General features: G+C 37.4%; 1 protein-coding gene across 1 annotated transcript in view; it reads left to right on the top strand.

The window, feature by feature from the left end:
* Window positions 1–20962, top strand: part of USH2A (usherin) — a 681041-nt gene that overhangs the window by 388614 nt on the left and 271465 nt on the right. Inside the window, exon 37 of the mRNA XM_032319004.1 lies at window positions 6298–6477. Within this exon, the coding sequence (XP_032174895.1) occupies window positions 6298–6477 (180 nt within the window). The remainder of the gene's footprint in view (window positions 1–6297; window positions 6478–20962) is intronic.

Genomic DNA, 20962 nt, shown 5'->3' with positions numbered 1-20962 from the left:
ATACTTCCCTAAGTTACCACAATCATAACAAACCTCTTACTCTTGAGAAATTTATCTGCACATACACACACACATGCACACACATAGTTCTTTTCTGATATTAATAAAATGAAATCCATTTAGGAAAACCTGACTATGGCTTATAAAACAAAATTGATGAAAAGAAACCATGCTCCAAAGGACTTTTTAAAATGACATTTTAAATATTTAGAAGAGTAATTGTACATTAGTGATAGTCTTTCCCACACATTAAAAATAAAAACAAAGGGGCGCCTGGGTAGCTCAGTTGTTAGGCCTCTGCCTTCAGCTCAGGTTGTGATCCCAGGGTTCTGGGATCGAACCCTGCATCAGGTTCCCTGCTCTCCGGGAAGCCTGCTTCTCCCTCTCCCTGCTTGTGTTCCCCCTCTCACTGTGTCTTTCTCTGTCAAATAAATAAATAAAATTGTTTTAAAAACAAAAAGAACAAGACAAAACAAAAAATCCTCAGTATTTACAGAGCTCTTCTTGTTCCTGCACGAGCAAAGACTCAGGGCAGAGGTTTCTGAAGCATCTTCTGGTGAGTTGTTGAAACATTCTCTGGATTTATTCCCTGAACTACAATTGTCATTCTAGCAGAGTGACCACTCTTAAGAGGCTTCAGAGAAGTACAGCTTTTACTAGATGACAACTAATTAAAAATCACATTAGAGTAATTACAATAATGGTAAGAAATACGATGCATTAATAGAGCACTATCCTTCCCAGGGCGCTGAGTCGCTCACAGGTTACCCATTTCTTTCTCTTTCAAAACGTTCTGTGGAGAAGACAGCTACGTCGGTATACATCTATAAATATTTTCTATGTTGGCAACAATTTAAGGCCAGGACTAGGTCCCTTTAACCATATGTTAACTTAAAAAGGAACAAATGCCCAGTGCTATTCGGATCTCTGCCAAGATGCTATCTATGATCATAACGGAGTTTGGAGGATGTACTTGCCTTTTGGGTAAAATAATTTGAAATAATAACTTCAGAAAGAATAAACAAAAGTAACTTAAATATTAATACAAGCTATAGAGTGACCTAGAATTATTAGCTCACATTAAAGACCTTATTCACCACTTTGCCCAGATCTGCGGTTTGTCATTCTATGTCTTTTGATTTGGGGATCGGCAGAATTCTGTGATAATGAGACAGAGCCGAACAACACTAAAATTGAGACCTCAATATCAGGGAAATATCGCATTTTCTTTTTACAGCAAGAAGTGGGAAAATTAGTTAACACCTTTCCTACCTTCAGGTGTAATTGGATTCAGAAAAAGGCTAACTTAAAGCAGGACCAGGGCTGACATGGAAAATCCTCACAAGGTAACAAGAATCAGTTTGGTTTGTTCGCTGTCATTTCTCATTATAATCTTTGTCATGAGAATGGATTCATGTTGTGCCATTTTCTGTTCTTGTTACAATCTTTGTCACATGAATAAGATATCAGGATGTTAATGCCTGGCATACAGTCTTCTATGTGTGATGATACTGTACAAGACTACGCTGACCTTTGCAATATTATGTATTCTGATTGGTTGTTCATTTCACCTCTTTCCCACAAGTTAATAAGGCTGTAAAAAGGAAAGAACCGAAATGGCCAGCCAGTCAAATTATAGAATATTGAAAAGGTCAGAGCAGTACAGCACAGAGGAAAAAAAAAATTATGGAATATATGGTGCATTAAAATTCTTGTGACAATGATTATAACAAGAATTGGAAAGGATACCCATTTATGTTGTATCAATCTGGAGAACCCCATAGGACGATATTCCTGAGACAGCAATCATTTACACCTCCGTGGATCATACGTGTCTATTTACGCTGGTTTTTGCTTAAAAAAATAATTGTATAGAAAATATCCTACTATTCAACAAATAACATTAAATGTAAGATTTTAGCCTTAAAAAAATGGGCATGATTGCTATTAACATTTTTTTTGTAAGATTTCATATCTGCAGCTAAGAAAATGTTTTTTACAAGTAAGATCTGTTGGGCATAGATTTATGTTGGCTGTTTCTCGATTTAACACTTTTTTCTTCAAAATAAAGTAGAAAAGTAGGCCTGAATGATTTAACTTCTTAGAAAATCCTTTAGAATGTGGAATGTCCTGAGGAAGCATCTAGGAGTTTATTTGAAAATTTTAGGAATCTAACCAAAACTACTTGTTGTTTTTTGCTTGTGATGCATGATGTTGGACAATATACAAAGGATCTCTCCTTCCCCTGTGTCTTTAGTGGTGAGACTGAAAGGGAGAGAGAGAAGTACTTATCAGAAATACTGAAGTGATTTTTCTCAGGTGTGCAAAATGACTACTCATTTTAAAAATTATTTTTATATATACTTAAATATTTCTTATGAAATAATTTACTAGATTTTTTTAGTTTGTAAAGGTAGATCTGGTTGAAGAATCCACTTTATATGTTCTGAAGATGCATTATTTCACTAATAAAGATTTTATAGCCCAAAGCTAGAGTCTAAAGGCTTCATCAACAAGGATGTCAAAAGTGACCTAAGGGGGCACCTGGGTTGCTCAGTGGTTAAGCCTCTGCCTTTGGCTCAGGTCATGATCTCAGAGTCCTGGGATCAAGCCTCACATCGGGCTCCCTGCTCAGCAGGGGAGCCTGCTTCCCTGCCTCTCTCTCTGCCTGCCTCTCAGCCTACTTGTGATCCCTCTCTCTCTCTGTCAAGTAAATAAATAAACAAATAAAAATCTTTAAAAAAAAAAAAAAAGTGACCTAAGTATTTTGGGAAACAGACAAGATGAATTTGGATCATTACTTTAAGACTAGCTTGAACATAGATTAAATAATCCTAAAATGAGTTTTTCTGCATGCTTAAGAACAATCACCAGTGATCCCTGGGCCCTGCCTTCGAACAGTCTGATTTGATAGGTCTGGAGTGGAACTCAGCTCTGTGGATGTTGATGAAGTATTCCCAAGTGTTTCTGATGTAGGTGGCTGATGTAGTGTGATGACCTCATCTGCGGAGTGCTTAGTGTGACCCCCAGGTTAAAGCCCAGTGGTGCAGACCACACCCAAAGAGGTGGATGAGGGGAACTTGACTTCAGTGCCTGGTGGCAGGGTGACAGCGAGTTGTGGTTCCAGGGCCTTCACCGTCCACTTATACTTACAAATAGGGTCAGTGCTAAGGGAGACCAGACAGAAATGGTCACCTGTGATAGGAAATGCTTATCATTTTAGCATTTTCTAGCTTGATTCTTGAGGCTGAACCAACGGGGCTGCATTTTCCAGCCCAATGAAAACAAAGTTTATGCAGTGGAAAGCAGTAAAGCGAGACCCTCTCAAGACTGGGGAGGCGGGGTGGTGGGGGGCTGGGAATCTGAGGACTTGCATTTTAAGAATGTTCCCCCAGGATCTCAGAACTGAAACTGGTCCAGTTCAAAGGAAGAAAGAGAAGAATAAAGTGGAGACAGAGACAAAATCTGTGGATCCGGTTTTGGTTTTAAATCTGGGGATTTGTGAGCTTCACCAAGGGTTGAAATCCTGACGGTTGCTCCAGGGTTAGGAACGAGCTGCATGTGAGCGCGTAAGGGAGCACTGGACTCACTCAGCTGTGTGGTTCCTGGAGACACACAAGTTCTTTTTTGAGCTGAACAAAATGGTTATGTAATTGCATACTTCTCATAATTATTGAGTAATTATATACTTCTTATAATTACTGAGTAATCATTGTTCTATAACTAGAACTTAATGTTACAACTAATTGTATAATTACCATGTATTAATGTTATCTGGGAAACTTAGAATAGAGTGGTATTTAATATATTTGCCCCTGCCATGCCATTTTCAAAGATAGCAAAATTGTTTGTTTTATAGCTGGAAATTTGCTTCAGAAACAAACAAAATATAAGGGAAAAAAACTCTTACCAATACTGTAATCTTAGATGTTAACTCCTTGTTCTTACATTTGCACCTGGCTTGAAATTTTATAAAATCGTATTCTCTTGGCTTAATTTTAGAATCCTCATCGTTATTTTGTAGCCTTCAATTTTTTGTAAGGTATGTGCTGTTACACTACTTCAGAGGCAATTAGGCATCTACCTGGGTCTTGCAGGATAAAGCTGACCTTTTTGAAATTTTACAATTGGGTATGTGACAACAGCAGCAATTGTTTCAGCTATAACGGAAAATTTTTCCAAGGAGTTAGACATTATGGGACTTGAGGTCTTCAAATAGGGATAATGTAATTTTTCTTCGACAGTGTTTACAAGGGATTCATAGTAAATCTTAACCAGGTTTCTCGAGTCCAGGAGCGACATCTTGTACATCTTGAGCATATTGTTATCAGAACCTAGCAAAGCCTGCTCTCTGCATGCAGTTGGAGTCAATAATCTGTCTATTCAGGTTGACTCGTTACAAAGAACCTGTGAGAGCTAATAAAGTGTCATTTGGAAATGTCTTTTCAAGGCAACTTTTCAGATTTCAGAACTTCTTGTTGGTATGTGCTCCACATAGATCTATCTGTGGTATCTATTTCCAGTTTAGGAACTTAAAACAATTCTTAAACAGTGAACATATCTTTATCTTATTTTATTAAAACTGAATAGAAATTATTATCCTCATGTTTTAGCCCCTAAGTACATTTATTCCCTTGGCACCACTCCATTGTGCCAATTTCAAGTTCAGAGCAATAAATTCTTCCATGACACTAGGGATTTCTTCTGGTCATGGGAAACATTTAACTTACACCTGTGTATTTTGCAGCAATAATTTTTTTTCAGCTCCATCTTTCTTCCCAAAACTATTACAAGTATCTTTTAAAGTTTTTTGTGTATTTTTAAAGTTTTTGTCTGCCTTACCCACATTTCACAAAAATGCTCAAACTAGATGTGAGATCCTCTTTCACATCATTTGATTCTTTATTAATTATAGAGTTTGATGTATAACATGATTGGACAATGACCTAGGGGTAGCAGATGTGATTAATGTTTTGTTCATTGAAAAATATTAGAGTTTTGATTCATATACATTGTTGGGTGGGAGAGAGGGAAAATGTAATAGAAGAGTAATTGCTACAGAGGAAGTAAAATAAAGAGTGTAGAATTCTTTATCACTTGCTAGTTGTAAATGTTTGTTTTGTATGTATTAGTTTGTTTATAAATGTTTTGTTTGTAATGTATCAGTTGTACTATAACAAGAACAGTTACACTTCCTAGTTGTTGTAGATGAATACCTATTATATGCTGGGTAATGTAAAGAAATGATCTCGTTTAATCTTCATAGTAACACTGCAATCAAAGTATTATCATTCCCCACTCTCAGATGAAAAGCATGAGACTCAGACATACTGAATAACTTAGCAAAGAGCACATTCCTCAAGAATGATAAGGACAGGCTCAAATGCAGAACTTTCTAACAATCAGATGCATGTACTTTTCTTTGTACCATATTCTGCTATAAACCTATGTCCAAAATATGGTATTTTTGATAACTATTACAACTATCCTGTTTATCATACAGTGCAAGATCATTATTGGTATGTGGCCATATTTTAATTTTTTCACATTTAACCAGTAAAGATTGTATCATTATCTGGAAATCTTGCAAATATGCTTTCCCTTTAAAGTCTGGCACCATGTGTGTTTTTTATTCATTTGCCTATGTTTGTAGAATCTGTGTGGGGGAAACTGAAGGGACATACAATAAACGTGTTTTGGCAAAGAAAAAAGGCTATTTGAGGTAAATAGTAGTATTGTTAACAACTACTGTGTTTAAGGCATAATGATAACTGAATTTTACTAAATTTCAGCAATATTCTGAAAAATTTGCCTCATAAATATACTATTTATATCCAGAACCATTCTAGATTGCGGGGAAAGAATGTGGTTTCCTCGGTCTGCATATCATATAAAATCCAAGAATGGGGGTGCCTGGGTGGCTTAGGTAGTTAATTATCTTGCCTTCTGCTCAGGTCACAATCCCAGGATCTTGGGATCAAGCCTCATGTCTGGATCTGAGCTCAGGGTGGGGGACTCTGCTTGAGGATTCTCTCTCTCTCTCCCTCTGCTCCTTCCCCCACTCATGTGTTTTCTCTCTCTCAAATAAATAAATATAATCTAAAAAAAAAAAAATCCAAGGATGAGGGGGAAAAACCCTCAAACAATTGTAAATAACCATCATGGAATCAATTACTGTGTCTGAGTTGTCCTTGCACGCACGATACTTGTGGACAGCTGCATGCCATCTTAAAATAACATTTCAGTTATTTTGATCATGGATGAATGAATGAACTCTTAAATTTTCCTTTTTATCAGCAGTTAATAACTACACTCTTCTGAATGGCACACAAGTCATGCACCGCAGCGAAGAGACCAACGTTTGGGTACTCATTGAGGGGCTGATTCCTTTTACTAACTATACCGTGCAAGTGAATGCTTCAAATAGCCAAGGCAGCTTGATGAGTGATCCCATAACACTGACAATGCCACCCGGGGGTAAGTCCATGAACAACGCTGGCTACATAGATTTATATAACTGCTCTACTATAAGTCTCCCCTGAGTGCTTCATTATTGTGAAAATTAATTTTTTTTTTTTTTTGAACTTAGAGGCTCAATTGTATTTCTGGTTGTTTGGGTTGTTGTTTTGTTTGACTGAGACCCTTTTATTGATTTTTTTTTGTTCTATTGAGACTGTTTTCATCTTGCACTGTGTGTATGTACGGGTATATATCATACATAGGTATCTCTTGCTTTGCATGTGTGTGCAGCAAATGGAAAGGGAAAGCTACTCACACCACTGGAAAAACACCTTTAACTTCCATGCCCTAATGATTAGAGTTCAATAGTGTCGGGACACTATTGGGTGGCTCAGTTGGTTAAGCAGCTGCCTTCGGCTCAGGTCATGATCCCAGGGTCTGGGATCGAGTCCCACATCAGGCTCCTTGCTCGGCAGAGAGCCTGCTTCTCCCTCTGCCTCTGCCTGCCTCTCTGTCTGCCTGTGCTCGCTCGCTCTCTCTCCCTCTGTCTCTGACAAATAAATAAAATCTTTAAAAAAAAAAAAAAGAGTTCAATAGTGTCACTTTTATAGGTAAAATCCAGATACTTTTATTTTAACTATCTGTATAAATAACCGATTTAACTTATTTAGAATTATTATATTGATCTGCAGTCACCTCCACCCTTATTTTAACCAATTGTGTGACTAACTGCTAAGAAGAAAGCTCCCTGTTAGATTGGTAAGGACAGCCCTTGAACAAAGCATGCCTCAAAATAATAAGAGCGTGATTCTCAACTGAGGGTTCATGAATGTCTGTTCTCTGAAAATACAAAAGGCAAAGGACTCTAAAACACCAGACTGTAGCTCAGCTTCAAAAACCAGTGTCTCTGGACTAAGGGAGAATGTCGCTATGTCATTAAGCAGCAGGACTGGATAAATACCTCTCCCATCACAAAGGGTTTAAGCGCAGCAAAATCCTCCTCACAGAGGACAATGAAGAGTTAATTTGTGGTTTGTATAGAACGCTTCTCCCAAGGAAGGATTTAATACCTGCTCTATCATTAAAACCACTCACTGTTATCTACCTTTCATGACATTATAAGACTTAATGAATAGATGTTTACCAAAACACCTGAAACTCTAAATGGCAGAAGCCACATTGTTTAAAAATGCTTGGAAGAGACAGTTAGAGCTTAATGACTCACTGTCACATTTCATAAACCGATAATTAAAAAAAAAAAAATAAAAAAAAAGGGACATTGGATTTAAATAGGGGCTTGTTTAAGAATTGAGACCAAAAAACCAAAACAAAACAAAACCAAGAAAAGAAACCTTAGGCACTCATATCTTCATTTTTTAATTTAACCCAACATACTGGAAAGGATAGAACATTTAATGACTCTATACCTTAGTATATAATAACCTTTATTCACACTTAGAAATTAAGCAGTAATTAGTGCCTTAATGGAGATTTTTAAATTACATAGCAATACCTTTTTAACAGGATATGTGGGAATTTAATGAGTTATAGATTCCTTTTATGGCATTCATACTGATTTAGATGGTTTGTAATTTACAGCAAGTTACATCATATTCATAAAATAAGACCAATTTAATTCATTGTTCATGCACTTAGGAATGCCTAGTAATTTAGAGTAAATATCTTTGGGTGCATGTATATATACAATTCACTTAAACATAGCAAGCTTCTCATGCTAACTCAATGTACAATCTGTGCCTGTATCTGTCAGTGGTTAGTAGAAGAGTTAATATTATGCAAACAGGAAAAAACTAAAATTTTCTTTCCAGCCGTAGAGTCGAACTGAAGTCAACTGCTGAGTTTACTTTTATGTCTACTCTGGACGCTTATTCATGCCATTATCATGCCTTCTGCAGGCTCATACTTTCTGGGCATGATGTAATTATTCACTTTCTAAACTCAGAAATCCAGAATTTGGGAGATGGCCCTTCACCGAAAGAGGAAGCAAAATGTCTTCAAAGACATTGATTTGCTCAAGTTTATTATAGCCATTAAGACATACTTTTTTTTTTCATCATTAGATTGTTGTTGATTACAATTAGGAAACTTATAGCTTTGAAATTATCTTTTTTATGACCTTGTGGCAGTTTAAAGGTGACACCTCATTGATTAAATAGGTTTTAGTTCATGCTTCCTTTTACTTAATGATCTGAAAACATATTATCCTGATTTACACATAAAATCATGCTGAAAAGCATGTGGCATTCACTAGAATATGTGTGTTTAAGTAGAATTAAATTAGTACTGAGAGTTATTAAAGAAATCTTCCATGCCTTTGTCCAGTGAACTGTGCTTTGTACTGAAATGAATAATAAATGAACCGAAGTACAGAAGTGAACCAACTTATGGGCAGAGAAGGTTCTGTATGCTATTTACTTTTCCATTATATTTGGATTGTTACCATTTTTTGCCGTTTCCTTGATTCAAATATTAAGTCTCTTTTTTGGTGATGTGGAATTCCTGCTCTCCCTCACTGCTGGGTTATGCAAGATTTGTAATGATAATACCCTTAGCTATGTTTTCTTCTTAGTATAGCTGAAAAATATAATAATAGAAGGTTTAGGCAAAATAGACATGCTATTTTTTTCTTGGTCAAATGTTTGCTATCAAATGTGGTCTGGAAAACTGCCTTGACCCCCTAGATCTGGCCAAGTCCTACTCATTTTTAAGGTTTCAACTTAGAAATAGGTCCTTCAGAAAGTTGTCTTTTACCAACTGAGGCTGAGATAGGGCCCCTAGGTGTCCTAGAGTACAATCACGTTATAGTGAAATGGTCTGTCTGATGGGACTATCAACAATCACTGGTTATAAGACCCCCCCCACAGCAGGGACTGTTTCGTATTCACATTTTGATCTTCAGTGCCTAGACCGAACCTGGTGCATCATAGGTGCATAATGAATAATCGGTGAGTGAAAGAATCAGTCAGTCAGTCAGTCCAGGTAGCTTGATTAAGAGTTTTAAATTGTAAGCTTCTCATTGCTCAAGCCTGTTCATGCCTCATCTTCTATCTGAGCAACCTTCTATTGTAACCAGCTATGGAGAATTTGACCCCCTCTGCACACTGTTGTCCAGTGTAGGGATACTGTGGTCATGCCCATGTGACAAGGACCCCAGACTGTAAGGAGGACAGGGCATCAGATATAAGAAATACACTCAAATTGCTCCAACTCACTGCTCTTTGATTCCCTCACTATGGTGGTTACTTAGGTAAGTGTAGAACAGAATGGTTATGAAATGCCTTATTTGATACCACCTTTCTCGATGTTTCTGTTTTTCTGATGAGAAAGAATAGTGATGGAAATGCAGTTTATACCTCAGGAAAGCTGGAAAAATTTTTTTTTAAAAAAAACCAGTCAAACAGGGGCTCCTGGGTGGCTCAGTGGGTTAAAGCCTCTGCCTTTGGCTCAGGTCATGATCCCAGGGTCCTGGGATCGAGCCCCGCATCGGGCTCTCTGCTTAGCGGGGAGCCTGCTTCCTCCTCTCTCTCTCTGCCTGCCTCTCTACCTACTTGTGTTCTTTGTCAAATAAAAATAAATAAATCAAATCTTTAAAAAAAAACAAAAAATAAAAAACAAACAAGACCTAATCTCAAATCCTAGTTAATTCCATCACATCTCCCTGTTTCCTTGCTCTTATGTTAAGAAAATTAATTTTATTTAAAAAAAAATAAGGCTCTCGACTTCAACTACACAAGCAAAAAAAGGAATATGATTAAACAATCTGATAAACACAAGTTGTTTTGAAGATGGAAATTAAGGCAAGCGGGATCGTGGAACCAAGAGCTCAGCACGAATATGCACGTTGGCAAATCCAAATCGCACACACTTTTTATTTTAAAAATTCACTTGAAATATTATTTGGTGAACTGGAGGAGTTGGGGGGGTTATTATTCCTTCATTTCTGTAGCATATCTCTATCCTCTTCCATGCTTAGGTTTTTGTATTTCTACAATGACTATATTATTTGGTTGTTTGTAATAACATAATGCTCATATTTAGCACTAGGATACTCATAGAAATGAAGAATATATTTAATCTGAGCTCTTGAATAGCATTATAGTGAAGGTTCAAGAGTTCTAGGGAAAAAAATTAAAAAAATAAAAACGGAATCCAAATGTTAATCCATAAATATGAAACTTTCCTGTGACCTTTACCCCTTCAAGGTCTGGAGTTACTAATGGGGTTAGGATTTCAACTCTTAATGGGGCTCAGTGCATTAGTGTTTTGTATGCATGGAATTCAGCATTCAGTTTAATAAGTGGTTGACATTGGTGATGTCCCTTAATTTGCTTAAATCTAATTGGCTCTTTTATCAGTCAAACCTGTATGGATTGGCAATTGATCAGAAAGGGTCAGCCATGACTCTGCATGTAGTTAAAGGATGGAAACCGCCCCCCCTCCATTAAAGTCACAGTTGCATGATAATAAGCAAGGGAAGAACAAATGAGCTTAGAGGAGGAAGGCAAAGAAGCTTAGAAGTTTTTCAGGATCTTCAAGTTCAGAACAAAGGCATTATAGAGTATATAAATTTTAAATACACTGCATTTTGCCTCCAGACTTAAACCTTTTTTTTTCCAGATGAACTGAAATCTTGTCTGAAACTGTCTTTGTTACATCAAAGACCTACTCAGAAAGCTAAAAGAGACAGAAGAAGCATAAAAGGGCATAGTTTAAAATGATTAATGACAAATTCCATACTGACGAGCTAGAAACAGATTTTTTATGAAACTTTTATATTTTTCCAAAAGGAATAATTTTATTCTATTTATCTTTCTCTGAACTGCTTTATTGTAACAGTGAAAGGAACTCAGAACCACCTGAGTTTGTGAACTTAATCTGGTTTTCTAGGATGGTAAATAATTTGTCATTTATACCTTCAAATTGATGAGAATTATTATAACCCACAGACTTCATAAAAATACTAAGCTTGAAGAACATGGTTCTTTTCCAAAGGTGGGTTATTAGAAAATCAAAAACTGAGAAAGGCAAAATGGTTCTGAGTGGTTTGCTTTAGAATTTGAGTTTGTCTCTCCTTCCCTGACCCCCCCAACCCCCACCTCCAACCACCTAAAACATCAAGGAAATAAAAAGAGTGTAATCCATTTGGAATTAATCGTTAGGCACGTTGTAAAAGTCTAGACTTCGGAATCCCACACACCTAGATTTGAATCCTCCTTCATTCACTGGCTGTGTGACTATGAGCAACTCACAGATAAATCTGAGCCTCAGTTTGTTCATCCATAAAACTGGCTCAGTGGTAATTCCCACCTGATAGAGGATTAAACAGCACAGTGTCAAGTGCTTAGCACAGTGGCCGTCTTGGTAAATACTTGGTGCTTGCTACCTTCTTTGTTCTATTTCACTGCTAAGACTCTTTTTGAGCCTCTTGTGATATTTGTGATTCCGAGGAAATACATGTGTGGTCTTTGGCCCCATTTCTGACAGAGAGCTCCTAAATCCCTTGGAATTTCCTAGGTGATGAGAACTATAAAGTTGTCTTTTGCTGTGTTACTAAGGTGACTTTTGAACTTCACCTAAGGGTAGGAGTTGGTTTCCAGTGGTGTCAAGCAGGTGATCAGAGGATTGGAAATTTCAGTCCTTTCCCTCCCCAGGGAGGGAAGAGGGGCTGGAGGTTAGATCAGTCTTAAGCGATCATGTCTGGGTAATGAAGCCTCCATAAAAACCCATAAGGACCCAGTTCAGAGAGTTTCCAGGTTGGTGAATACATAGATATTTGCTGAGAGTGGCCAGTTTGAATAGGGCCTGCAAGCTCTGAGCCCCCTCCCACATACCTTGTCCTATGCATCTTTTCTTTCTGGCTGTTCCCGGGTTATATCCTTTGTAATAAGCCAGTAATCTACTGAGTAAATGGGTTTCCTGAGCTCTGTGAACTCTTCAAGCAAATTGATCGAACCTAAGGAGAGGGTCATGGAAACCTTGGGTTTATAGCTGTTTTGTCAGAAACACAGCTTGTATGTGTGTGGGGGAGAGGGAGCAGTCTTGTGGGATTGAACACTTAGCCTGTGGATTCTAATACTTTCTTCAGGTAGCTAGTGTCAGAACTGAGTTGAATTATAAGACATCCAGCTTGTGTCTAGCACCATTGGAATTGGGTCTGCAGAAGACTTTTACCTCTGAAAGCTGGACAATGAGGGAGGACAAGCGAAATTCAGAGTCTTGTGCTTTCTGGAGAGACCTCCTACATTTTGTCCTCCTATATTTCCAATCTCTTCCTACATTTACACCTCAGAGCATTGACATAAATATCGACAGGCCAGCAGCCCTGCTAAGGGCTGGTTGTGATGTGTATTCGATGATGAAGTAAAGCAAGAAGGATGAAAAGTAATTTTCCTTTTAAAATAGCTTAAATATCTCCCTCCATGACCTCTGGATCATAATGTGCAAATGATTTTTACATCAAGCTCTCATTGGTTGTCTTGGGATTTCAGTGGGCAGAAAAGCAGTACATTTTTTTCTTAATAGAATCTGTTCTGTATTCATACCAAGCCACTTATTAGATAACAATGTTTATGATTATTTTTTATTTCCATTATATGTATATTTTGTTCATAAATAAATACTTTTATAACTTTGTTAATGTTAGCCAAAAGAGAGGAGTTTGAAATTTTTACCAAATATTTTTCACCATTTCCCAATTGTCCTTAAATATATTTTTTAAAAAGTTGAATCTTGGAATTGAAAGTGCATTTCGTTTTCCATTCAGTAGGAAAGCTTAGTAGTTGTTCAGACAATGCACTTATGAATAACAAAATGAAATCTTTGCTTTTTGAAAAGTAACGTAATATTTGCCCAATAATATTGCTAAAACAATAATATGTAAGTCACTGAATTTTCAGAGATTGAAGTATGGAATTAATTTTTGGTTAAACTTTAAAAGACTGGAATGCTTTTACACCTACTTATTACCGTGTAACAAACCACTCCAAAACTAGCCATTTAATACAACTGTTCTTTATTATTTCTCATGACTGTACAAATTGTCCATTTTGGAAAATAAAGTGAAGTCTCCTGGAAAGTATACTGAAGCTGCAAAATTTTGCCCTTGAACTAGAGTAGTTGAATATTCATTTTGGTATTTTACAGAATAAAAGGAAATTTAAAAAAATAATCTGGTAAATCTGTTAAGAGTGGGTAGGTAGAGAGAGTACCTATTGTATACCAGAAGGAAGAGCATAAAAGGGAGCTGAATGATGATCTACCCTGGGGGCAGTCTACCCTAGAAGAAGGGAGCGGAGGACACTATCAAATTCTTCTTCTTGGAGTTTACCGTGTTATAATAGCTCTGCTTTTGAAAGAAAAGAGAAAGAAATCATTGATTATATTCTTTCAATTGAGTGGGAACTGAGTCTGAAATTTTTGGTATAAGTTGCTCAGTGAATTTATTCTTCTCCTTCATTTTTAAAAGGAAAGTAAAGAATTCTCTCTCCTTTTTTCTCCTCTCAATGGAAATTCCCAAGACCTTTTAGAAAGAATGGTGTGGGTAGTGCTACGGACCAACCATAAGGGGATTAGTAACACTTTAGGTCAGAATCTCTAAGAGAATGAGAAGGAATTAGAAGCTCAAAAAGCAGGGAGAGATTAAAAAAATTAAAAATAAATAAATAAATAAACAAACAATCCTCAAAAAATAAGTAAGAATTGCAAAGGCAAACTCCATTTTATCTTACACTTGCCTTATGTTTTGCAGCCCTCATTCGCTGTGGCACTGAGAATACAATTTCTAGCCTTCCTAAAATTTCTAGTACAATGCCAAGGTGCCCCCTTTTTGTGTGTTTTTATGAAATTAATAGTACTAAAAATTGTAAAAGCTTATTTGCAGTATACAAATAAAGATTCCATCAGCATGTGCTTTCTGGTTTTCATCTATTCTGGATCTACTTTATTTGCAAGATGTTTAGGTCAAAACTTCAGCATGCAGGTGGCCACAGGATATCTTAAAAATGAAAAGAATACAAAGGAATGGAAGTGTTTAAAATAAACTGTAGATCAGAAACCCAAATAAATAGTAGGCTAAGATAGTATATTATTCAGGAATGAGGTCAAGGAGGGATGAGATTAACTGCCTTTCCTAATATAAGAGTCACCATGAAGATACGAGATTGTGAGGCCTAGCCTTCTTTAAAACAACATTCTACCATGTAAACAGATGGTTTATCTTTACCTTCAGTATATTAAAAACTTTACAATTTACATTGCATTCAGTTCATAATGCCTCTTTGCAGCAGTTGTACATAAGGTTGTACCTCTGTGCAAGTCTTCCAAATGTGCTCTTTTTCTCCTGGAAAAATCAACTTGTTGATAGTAGGCAGATTCAATGAATAAATAGTATTTAAATTATTAATAAAATAAATAGTGTACTTTTGAAAACATATACCAGGACATTTCATTTAACCTGTGCTCAATTCCCAGTATGTTACGAGAACAGAAAGGAAGTATTTATGACTGTCTCAAACATGTTGTCAAATCCTCTTATGAAAAAATCTTACCTTTAACTTTTTTAGAATTGTTAGTTCACCTTGTTCTTTGTGTGTGTGTGTATGTGTGTTTGCATACATGTGTTTATAAAATTGCATGACATCAACCAAGAAGGAGGATCAATTTCTACATCATAATATGTGAAATTTTCCTTACTTTGCATGTCACTGTCTTGACAATGAGCTTCCTGCTTATAAAAATACTTTAGAAAAGGACTAACTTCTGAGCCATGAAGAAGATGGAAGGAAACTTTGAAGTGTGCTTACCATGGTCTCAACAAGCCTCCAGCAAAGGGCTGCCGGCTTCCCACATCTGCATATTCTCCTGTGGTTTACATAGAAATACACACGCCCACGCACAATTAAGTGCTATCTTTAGAGCATCCTGGGGCCACAGAGAGAGAAAAAAAAAAAAAAAAAAAAAAAAAAAAAAGAAAAAGAAAAAGGAAAAAAAAAGTAAAAGAAAAGAAAGAGAAAGAAAAAGAAATCACATTTTTCCTACTTTACCAGGGGAGAGAGGTGGAAAATATTATCTCTTTAAGTTCCATTGATATTTAAAAATCATATTTTTAAAAAAGAATAAGTATAATTCCCCTTTCTGTTTTTTTATCTTGGCATAAAGGTTATCTATAACTTTAAGGTTAAATAAAAATCATGTCTGTCTGACAGGCTCTGCAGTTTGAAAGCAACTTGAAGTTTTATTTGAATTCTTAGAGTGCCCTAAAGAAATTTTTGCTTTATTTTTTAAAAATAATATCTCATTCTTTCCTTTTACCTTTGTTATCATAGACAGAATCTATGCCTGACTTGCATAAAATTCTGTGAACATTTACTTGTCTGCATAAACACTTTTACAAAATGGGGACAAGTTCTTAATATACCTTAAGTACTTAAAGACTGTATTTCCTATCTCTTTTCATTCATTAGGAACTTTAAGAAAATCCTTATTGTATCTCTGCAAAGGGATATAGATCATCTAGAGTCCAAAGGCTCTACAATTTTATAAAAACTTAATGAAGAATAGATTATGGCAACAGTAAACAAATTCACTGCAGCCAGAGTGACATTCGTGATTATTAATTAGCTGGGACAAGTGAAACTAGAAATCTGAGGGTATCTGGCTCATACTGCATGAGAGCAATCCTTCTCTTTACACTTCCACAGCCATTTTAGAACATAGACTCCCATTTTTATTTAAATGTCTCATGTGTATATCATGCTTATCTACTAGAGCCTAGATCCATGCTAAGGACAAAATGTGTGGATGAATGGTTGTAGATAAAGGAGTCTTAGTGGCTCTGTTCTCTCTTACTGTCTTTTCCCTCTTTCTCTCCCTCCTTTCCTCTTGTCCTCTCTTCTCTTTTCCATTTCATTCCATTCCCTTCCTCACTTTTTCTTTCCTCCCTCCCTCCCTCTCTCCCTTCCTTCCTTCCTTTCTTTCTAAACCTCTCTCACCATTTGTCTGGCCCTGGGCACGTAGTAGGAAATTAGTAATGCTTACTGACATGCCTCTAGTGAATCATAGCGGCCTTGTCTTATTTTCGCTCCCAACATGTCTTCCCTCTTCCCACTCTTTCTTTTGATTACGGTGCTCGGATTTCCCTCTGGGCACCCTGGATTCCCATGCACAGAACATGTGCTGCGTGTGGAATGGACTGTATCACCAAGTCTGGCCAATGAGAACATCGTATTCTCTGACCACAGTGATTTTTTTTCCCAGGAATTATAAATGTTCCAATTAAAGGTAATGAGATACAGGAAATCAGTTATATGCTGGGCTCTGGATTTGAATGTGGAATTCATTTGGATCTCCTACAGGTCATTTTGCCCCTAAAGGACTCTGAGATTATGGCCAACACGGGAGGAAGCAGAGGAGATCTGAGAGAAGGAGGTAAACTGGATTTTGGAGACATCTCTTGATGCCTTGAATCCAGCTCTGCCTGAAACCAACTGTTACCCTAGTTGTTTTTTGGTTTTTTTTTTTATTATTACAAGACCCAACCCCTTTCATTATTGAAGCCTGTAGGTGTTGGGTTTTCCATCACATGAGAACAAAAGTGTTTAAACCACAACATGCTTGAGAGAAAGGAAAAAGAGTAGAACGCATTTAGAGAAGCCTCTTAACTTCTTGAAAATCACACCCAACTGGCAACTCAATGTAGATATTGGCTTCTGTTTGAGCTGTCAAATGCGGAAGCCTCAGGAAGCACGCCTGATGTGAAAGGAAATAATGATGACTAGGACTATGAGATTGCTGACCCCATTCTGACGGTCCTCTTCAGAGTCATCACTGCATGTGGCAATTTGCTGAGACACTTCTCCTCCATTTTCACATCTCGAGCCCTGAGCTCTAGCAACGAATCTTGCACCAATTAGCTATTAGGTCTGCTTCAGGTAACTTTACTTGACTCTGATGCTAGGTTCCCATCTTTAACATGGCAGACTTGAATGAGACCGGTGGTCCCCACAGTGTGATCCTAGGAGGGGATTATCAGCATTCCTTGGGAACTTGTTTGAAATGCAGACTCTGGGGTGCCTGGGTGGCTCAGTTGGTTAAGCCAACGACTCTTGGTTTTAGCTCAGGTCATGATCTCAGGGTCCTGAGACCAAGCCCTATGACCCTGCCCACAACCCTGCCCAGTGGGAGTCTGCTTCCCTGTGCTCTCTTCCTCTCCCTGCTTGTGCTCTCTCTCTCTCTCTCAAATACATAAAAATATTATAAAAAAAAAAAAGAAAGATATGCAGATTCCAGAGCCCCATACTCAATCTGCTGAATCAGGAACTTGGAAAGTGGGACCACACAATCTCTATTTTATGAGATGCCTGCCTTCCCCCTCCCCAGGTTAAATCTGGATGCATGGACAAGTTTGAAAACCACTGATCATCTTTAGAATACCGTCAAAGAAAAAAAATATTACGTGATCTTGTCTCTGAATCTGCCACACTTGTAACTGACATACAGAATTGCTAAGGAAAAAGTAGGTGGAACAGGTCCCTATTCTTAACTTGGCTTTAAATATAGAATTTCTATTCTCAGGGGCAGAGGCCTTCCCAATGTAAGGGAACTGGCCTGTCTCTCAGTCTCCCTGAATGGGGCAGGAAGAGATACCATGGCTACCTGATTCCAGATGCCGAGTCCTACCTGTGGCACCAGAAAGCAACAGGCAGGAAGTTTTATGCACTGAGGAACACTAATCGACCCTACTGGGAAGACGCTGTCAGCTAAATTTCCTCTGCTCTCCGATTCCTTCACAGAACATCTGTTATAAGGAACTCCATGTAACTAAAACCTGAGTCTCTTCCCTCTGGGGAATTTTCTTTAATGAGCGTCTTGTGGCTGTACTTCCGCTGTGGGGTTTTGAAATGTGTTCCTCAAGTCAGTTACATCTTTATCCTGAATTCTAGGATTTGCTGGCGATTAGACCTCATAGTTGAGATTTTTCTTTCTAGGAGTTCACAGATACAGCTCCACCGAGGAGGCTGATACAGTCTCCAGTTGCCTGGAGAACAATTAGGATCATGTAATCATTTATTTGATAAAGATAGTGAATCTCTGCTGTAGTGAGTCATACACTTAGACAGCCCTTACTAGGTGCAGATGCTCTTTAGCATATACTAACTCATTTAATTCTCACACAGTCTATGAGAGAAGTGCTATTACTATCCCTGTTTATACATGAGAGGACTGAGGAAAAGAGATTGTCACGCAGCTAGTAAATGGCAGAGACCATATTCAAACCTAGAGAAGGAAGCCTGGTGCTGAGACGCTGTGCTCTTTCATTTGAAGCAGCCTCCCCTGATGGCTCGTATCCTCTCTTACAAAGGTAGCACAGATTTCCAGGCTCCACTAGTCAACAAGGGTCCGAAGATGTGGCCTGACTCTACTGTTGTGTCAAACAGAGATCCAAGGGTATTGTTTGGGTGAAATTCCAGGTGTTCAAAACCTGTTGGCAATGAACTGGAGAACTCCCCTCAATGAACTACATGACCCATGCATTTAAAGTTGACATTATTATGAGAGGGGGAAGAATTCATTTAAAACAGATATTTTTCCAGCCTTACAAAGAAGCATCCAGAAAAAACAGTATTATGTAGTCTGTACTCTGACTAGATAGCAAAACTTAACCAGTTGGATGATCCTTTCCCAGCACGGATAGAAGTACTCACTTGCCCACCATGTATTTTGACCCACTTCTTTCATAATTGTCCATGAGTTTCTAAGATGAACTCTAATTAGATGAAAAGAATATTGAAATAACCTCTATTTATTTATTTTAGAGAAAAGACTCATTTCACTTTTCTGAAAATATTTCTGAACTTTTAGCACTCTGGGGACATGCATTAGCATTTACATATCTTTCTTTGGCTTATAATAGAAAATTTAAGTTTTTGATCTGCTTTGCTGTTGCAGAGGCTTTTGTATAGGTATGAAACAGAAAAAAAAAAACTCGTTAGAACTTGTTCAAACATTTACCCAAAACATTAGTGTGTAACAGTGGTGTCATTAGTGCTAATTATTAAGTTGTCCTTTCTCTGGGCCTATATTAAAATTGAATTTTTTGTGTTAATGCCTTCCTATTGCAAGGGAGATGAATAGATGTGATCTTCTGATTGTACGTAATTTGCACTCTTATTAAGAGAGACTTATTTAAATTTTAATTTCCAAAATTTAATTTTAATTTCCAAAATTAAAAAAAAAACTTTATTAAAAGAAAGAGAGCAAAGAAGCCTATATTTGTAAAAGAAAGATGAATGAATCTTTTCTCCCTACATTAAAAAAAGTTTTTTCCATGAACATCAGATTTAAAATACAGCAGTTGGATGAGGAGATTTATTCACAAGTGGAATATTGGAGAACCCAGGAGTGTGAACAGTGTGAGTGTGTAAGAGAATCGTTCCCTGGAGCAGCACAGGAATGACCATCCGTGTCCTCAGAGCCATTGGGAAGAAGGAGCACTTGTGTCTCAGAGTCTGCATTAGAGTCCTCAGCCACACAAAAAGGCTCAAATCTTGCTCACTCAGTTGACTCTATAAAGGCTCAAATGAACGTGTCTCTTAAATTACGCATCGGTTAAACACAGATGCTGTAGTATCTGTCCGGCTATCTGAATTTTAACTTAACCACTATCCCTCATCCCCAGTGTGTCCATGTACTGATGGAAGGATCTCGAGGAAGTGACCTCCTCTCTAAGCCTCAGTTTGTTAAGACGGTTCACAAACCCATCACCATCCTCAGTGGACTTTCATAGGGGGCAAAATACATGCACACACAGAAGACCAGGCAGCACAGAAGTAGGCACTTGACCATTTGTCTGAAGAAGATTAAATATCTATGATAAGCACAAAATATATATAACCTTCTGTTATTTAGGTTGAAAATTAAACCTGCCTCTAAACATCTAAATTTTTATTTTCCTTGATGATCCTAACAACTGCCTTTTAAAGCTAAATGTAAGGAAACAGCACACTGGTTGTGGTATATTAAATTATAAGTGAAGACTAATTTGAGGATCAAAGGTGCTCTTTGGGGGATATCACTCAACTGGTAGGAAAAGCATTAGCCGTCTCCCTCTGTCTCATGTACTTGTACTCTCTGTCTTGGAAAGATCCTTCCCCACAGTTTCAGAATCTTGATGTTTAATTTAACACAAAGGTCTTTGAGAAGCACAACAGGGGGTTGTTCCTGGTAGTTCTGGCATTGAGGAAATTGAAATGTACATGTTTTTTCTCATTTATCAAAGACAGGCAAGAATCTAAACTGACATTTTGTATCAAATGAATTATGAACTGTGTACTTTGTACCTAAGGGAACAACAACTAAATTAGAGTTTGGGATAAAAAGAGAGAGAGACAAAATAGGTTTTTAATAAAACATACAGTAATTTCTGTTACTCTGTCTGATGGTGACATACTGAACAGTCTTATTCGTAACTGGAGAATGGATGTAG

The sequence above is a fragment of the Mustela erminea genome, chromosome 17 (genome assembly GCF_009829155.1).
Source record: "Mustela erminea isolate mMusErm1 chromosome 17, mMusErm1.Pri, whole genome shotgun sequence".
NCBI lineage: Eukaryota > Metazoa > Chordata > Mammalia > Carnivora > Mustelidae > Mustela > Mustela erminea.
This window is presented reverse-complemented; position numbering and strand designations above follow the sequence as displayed.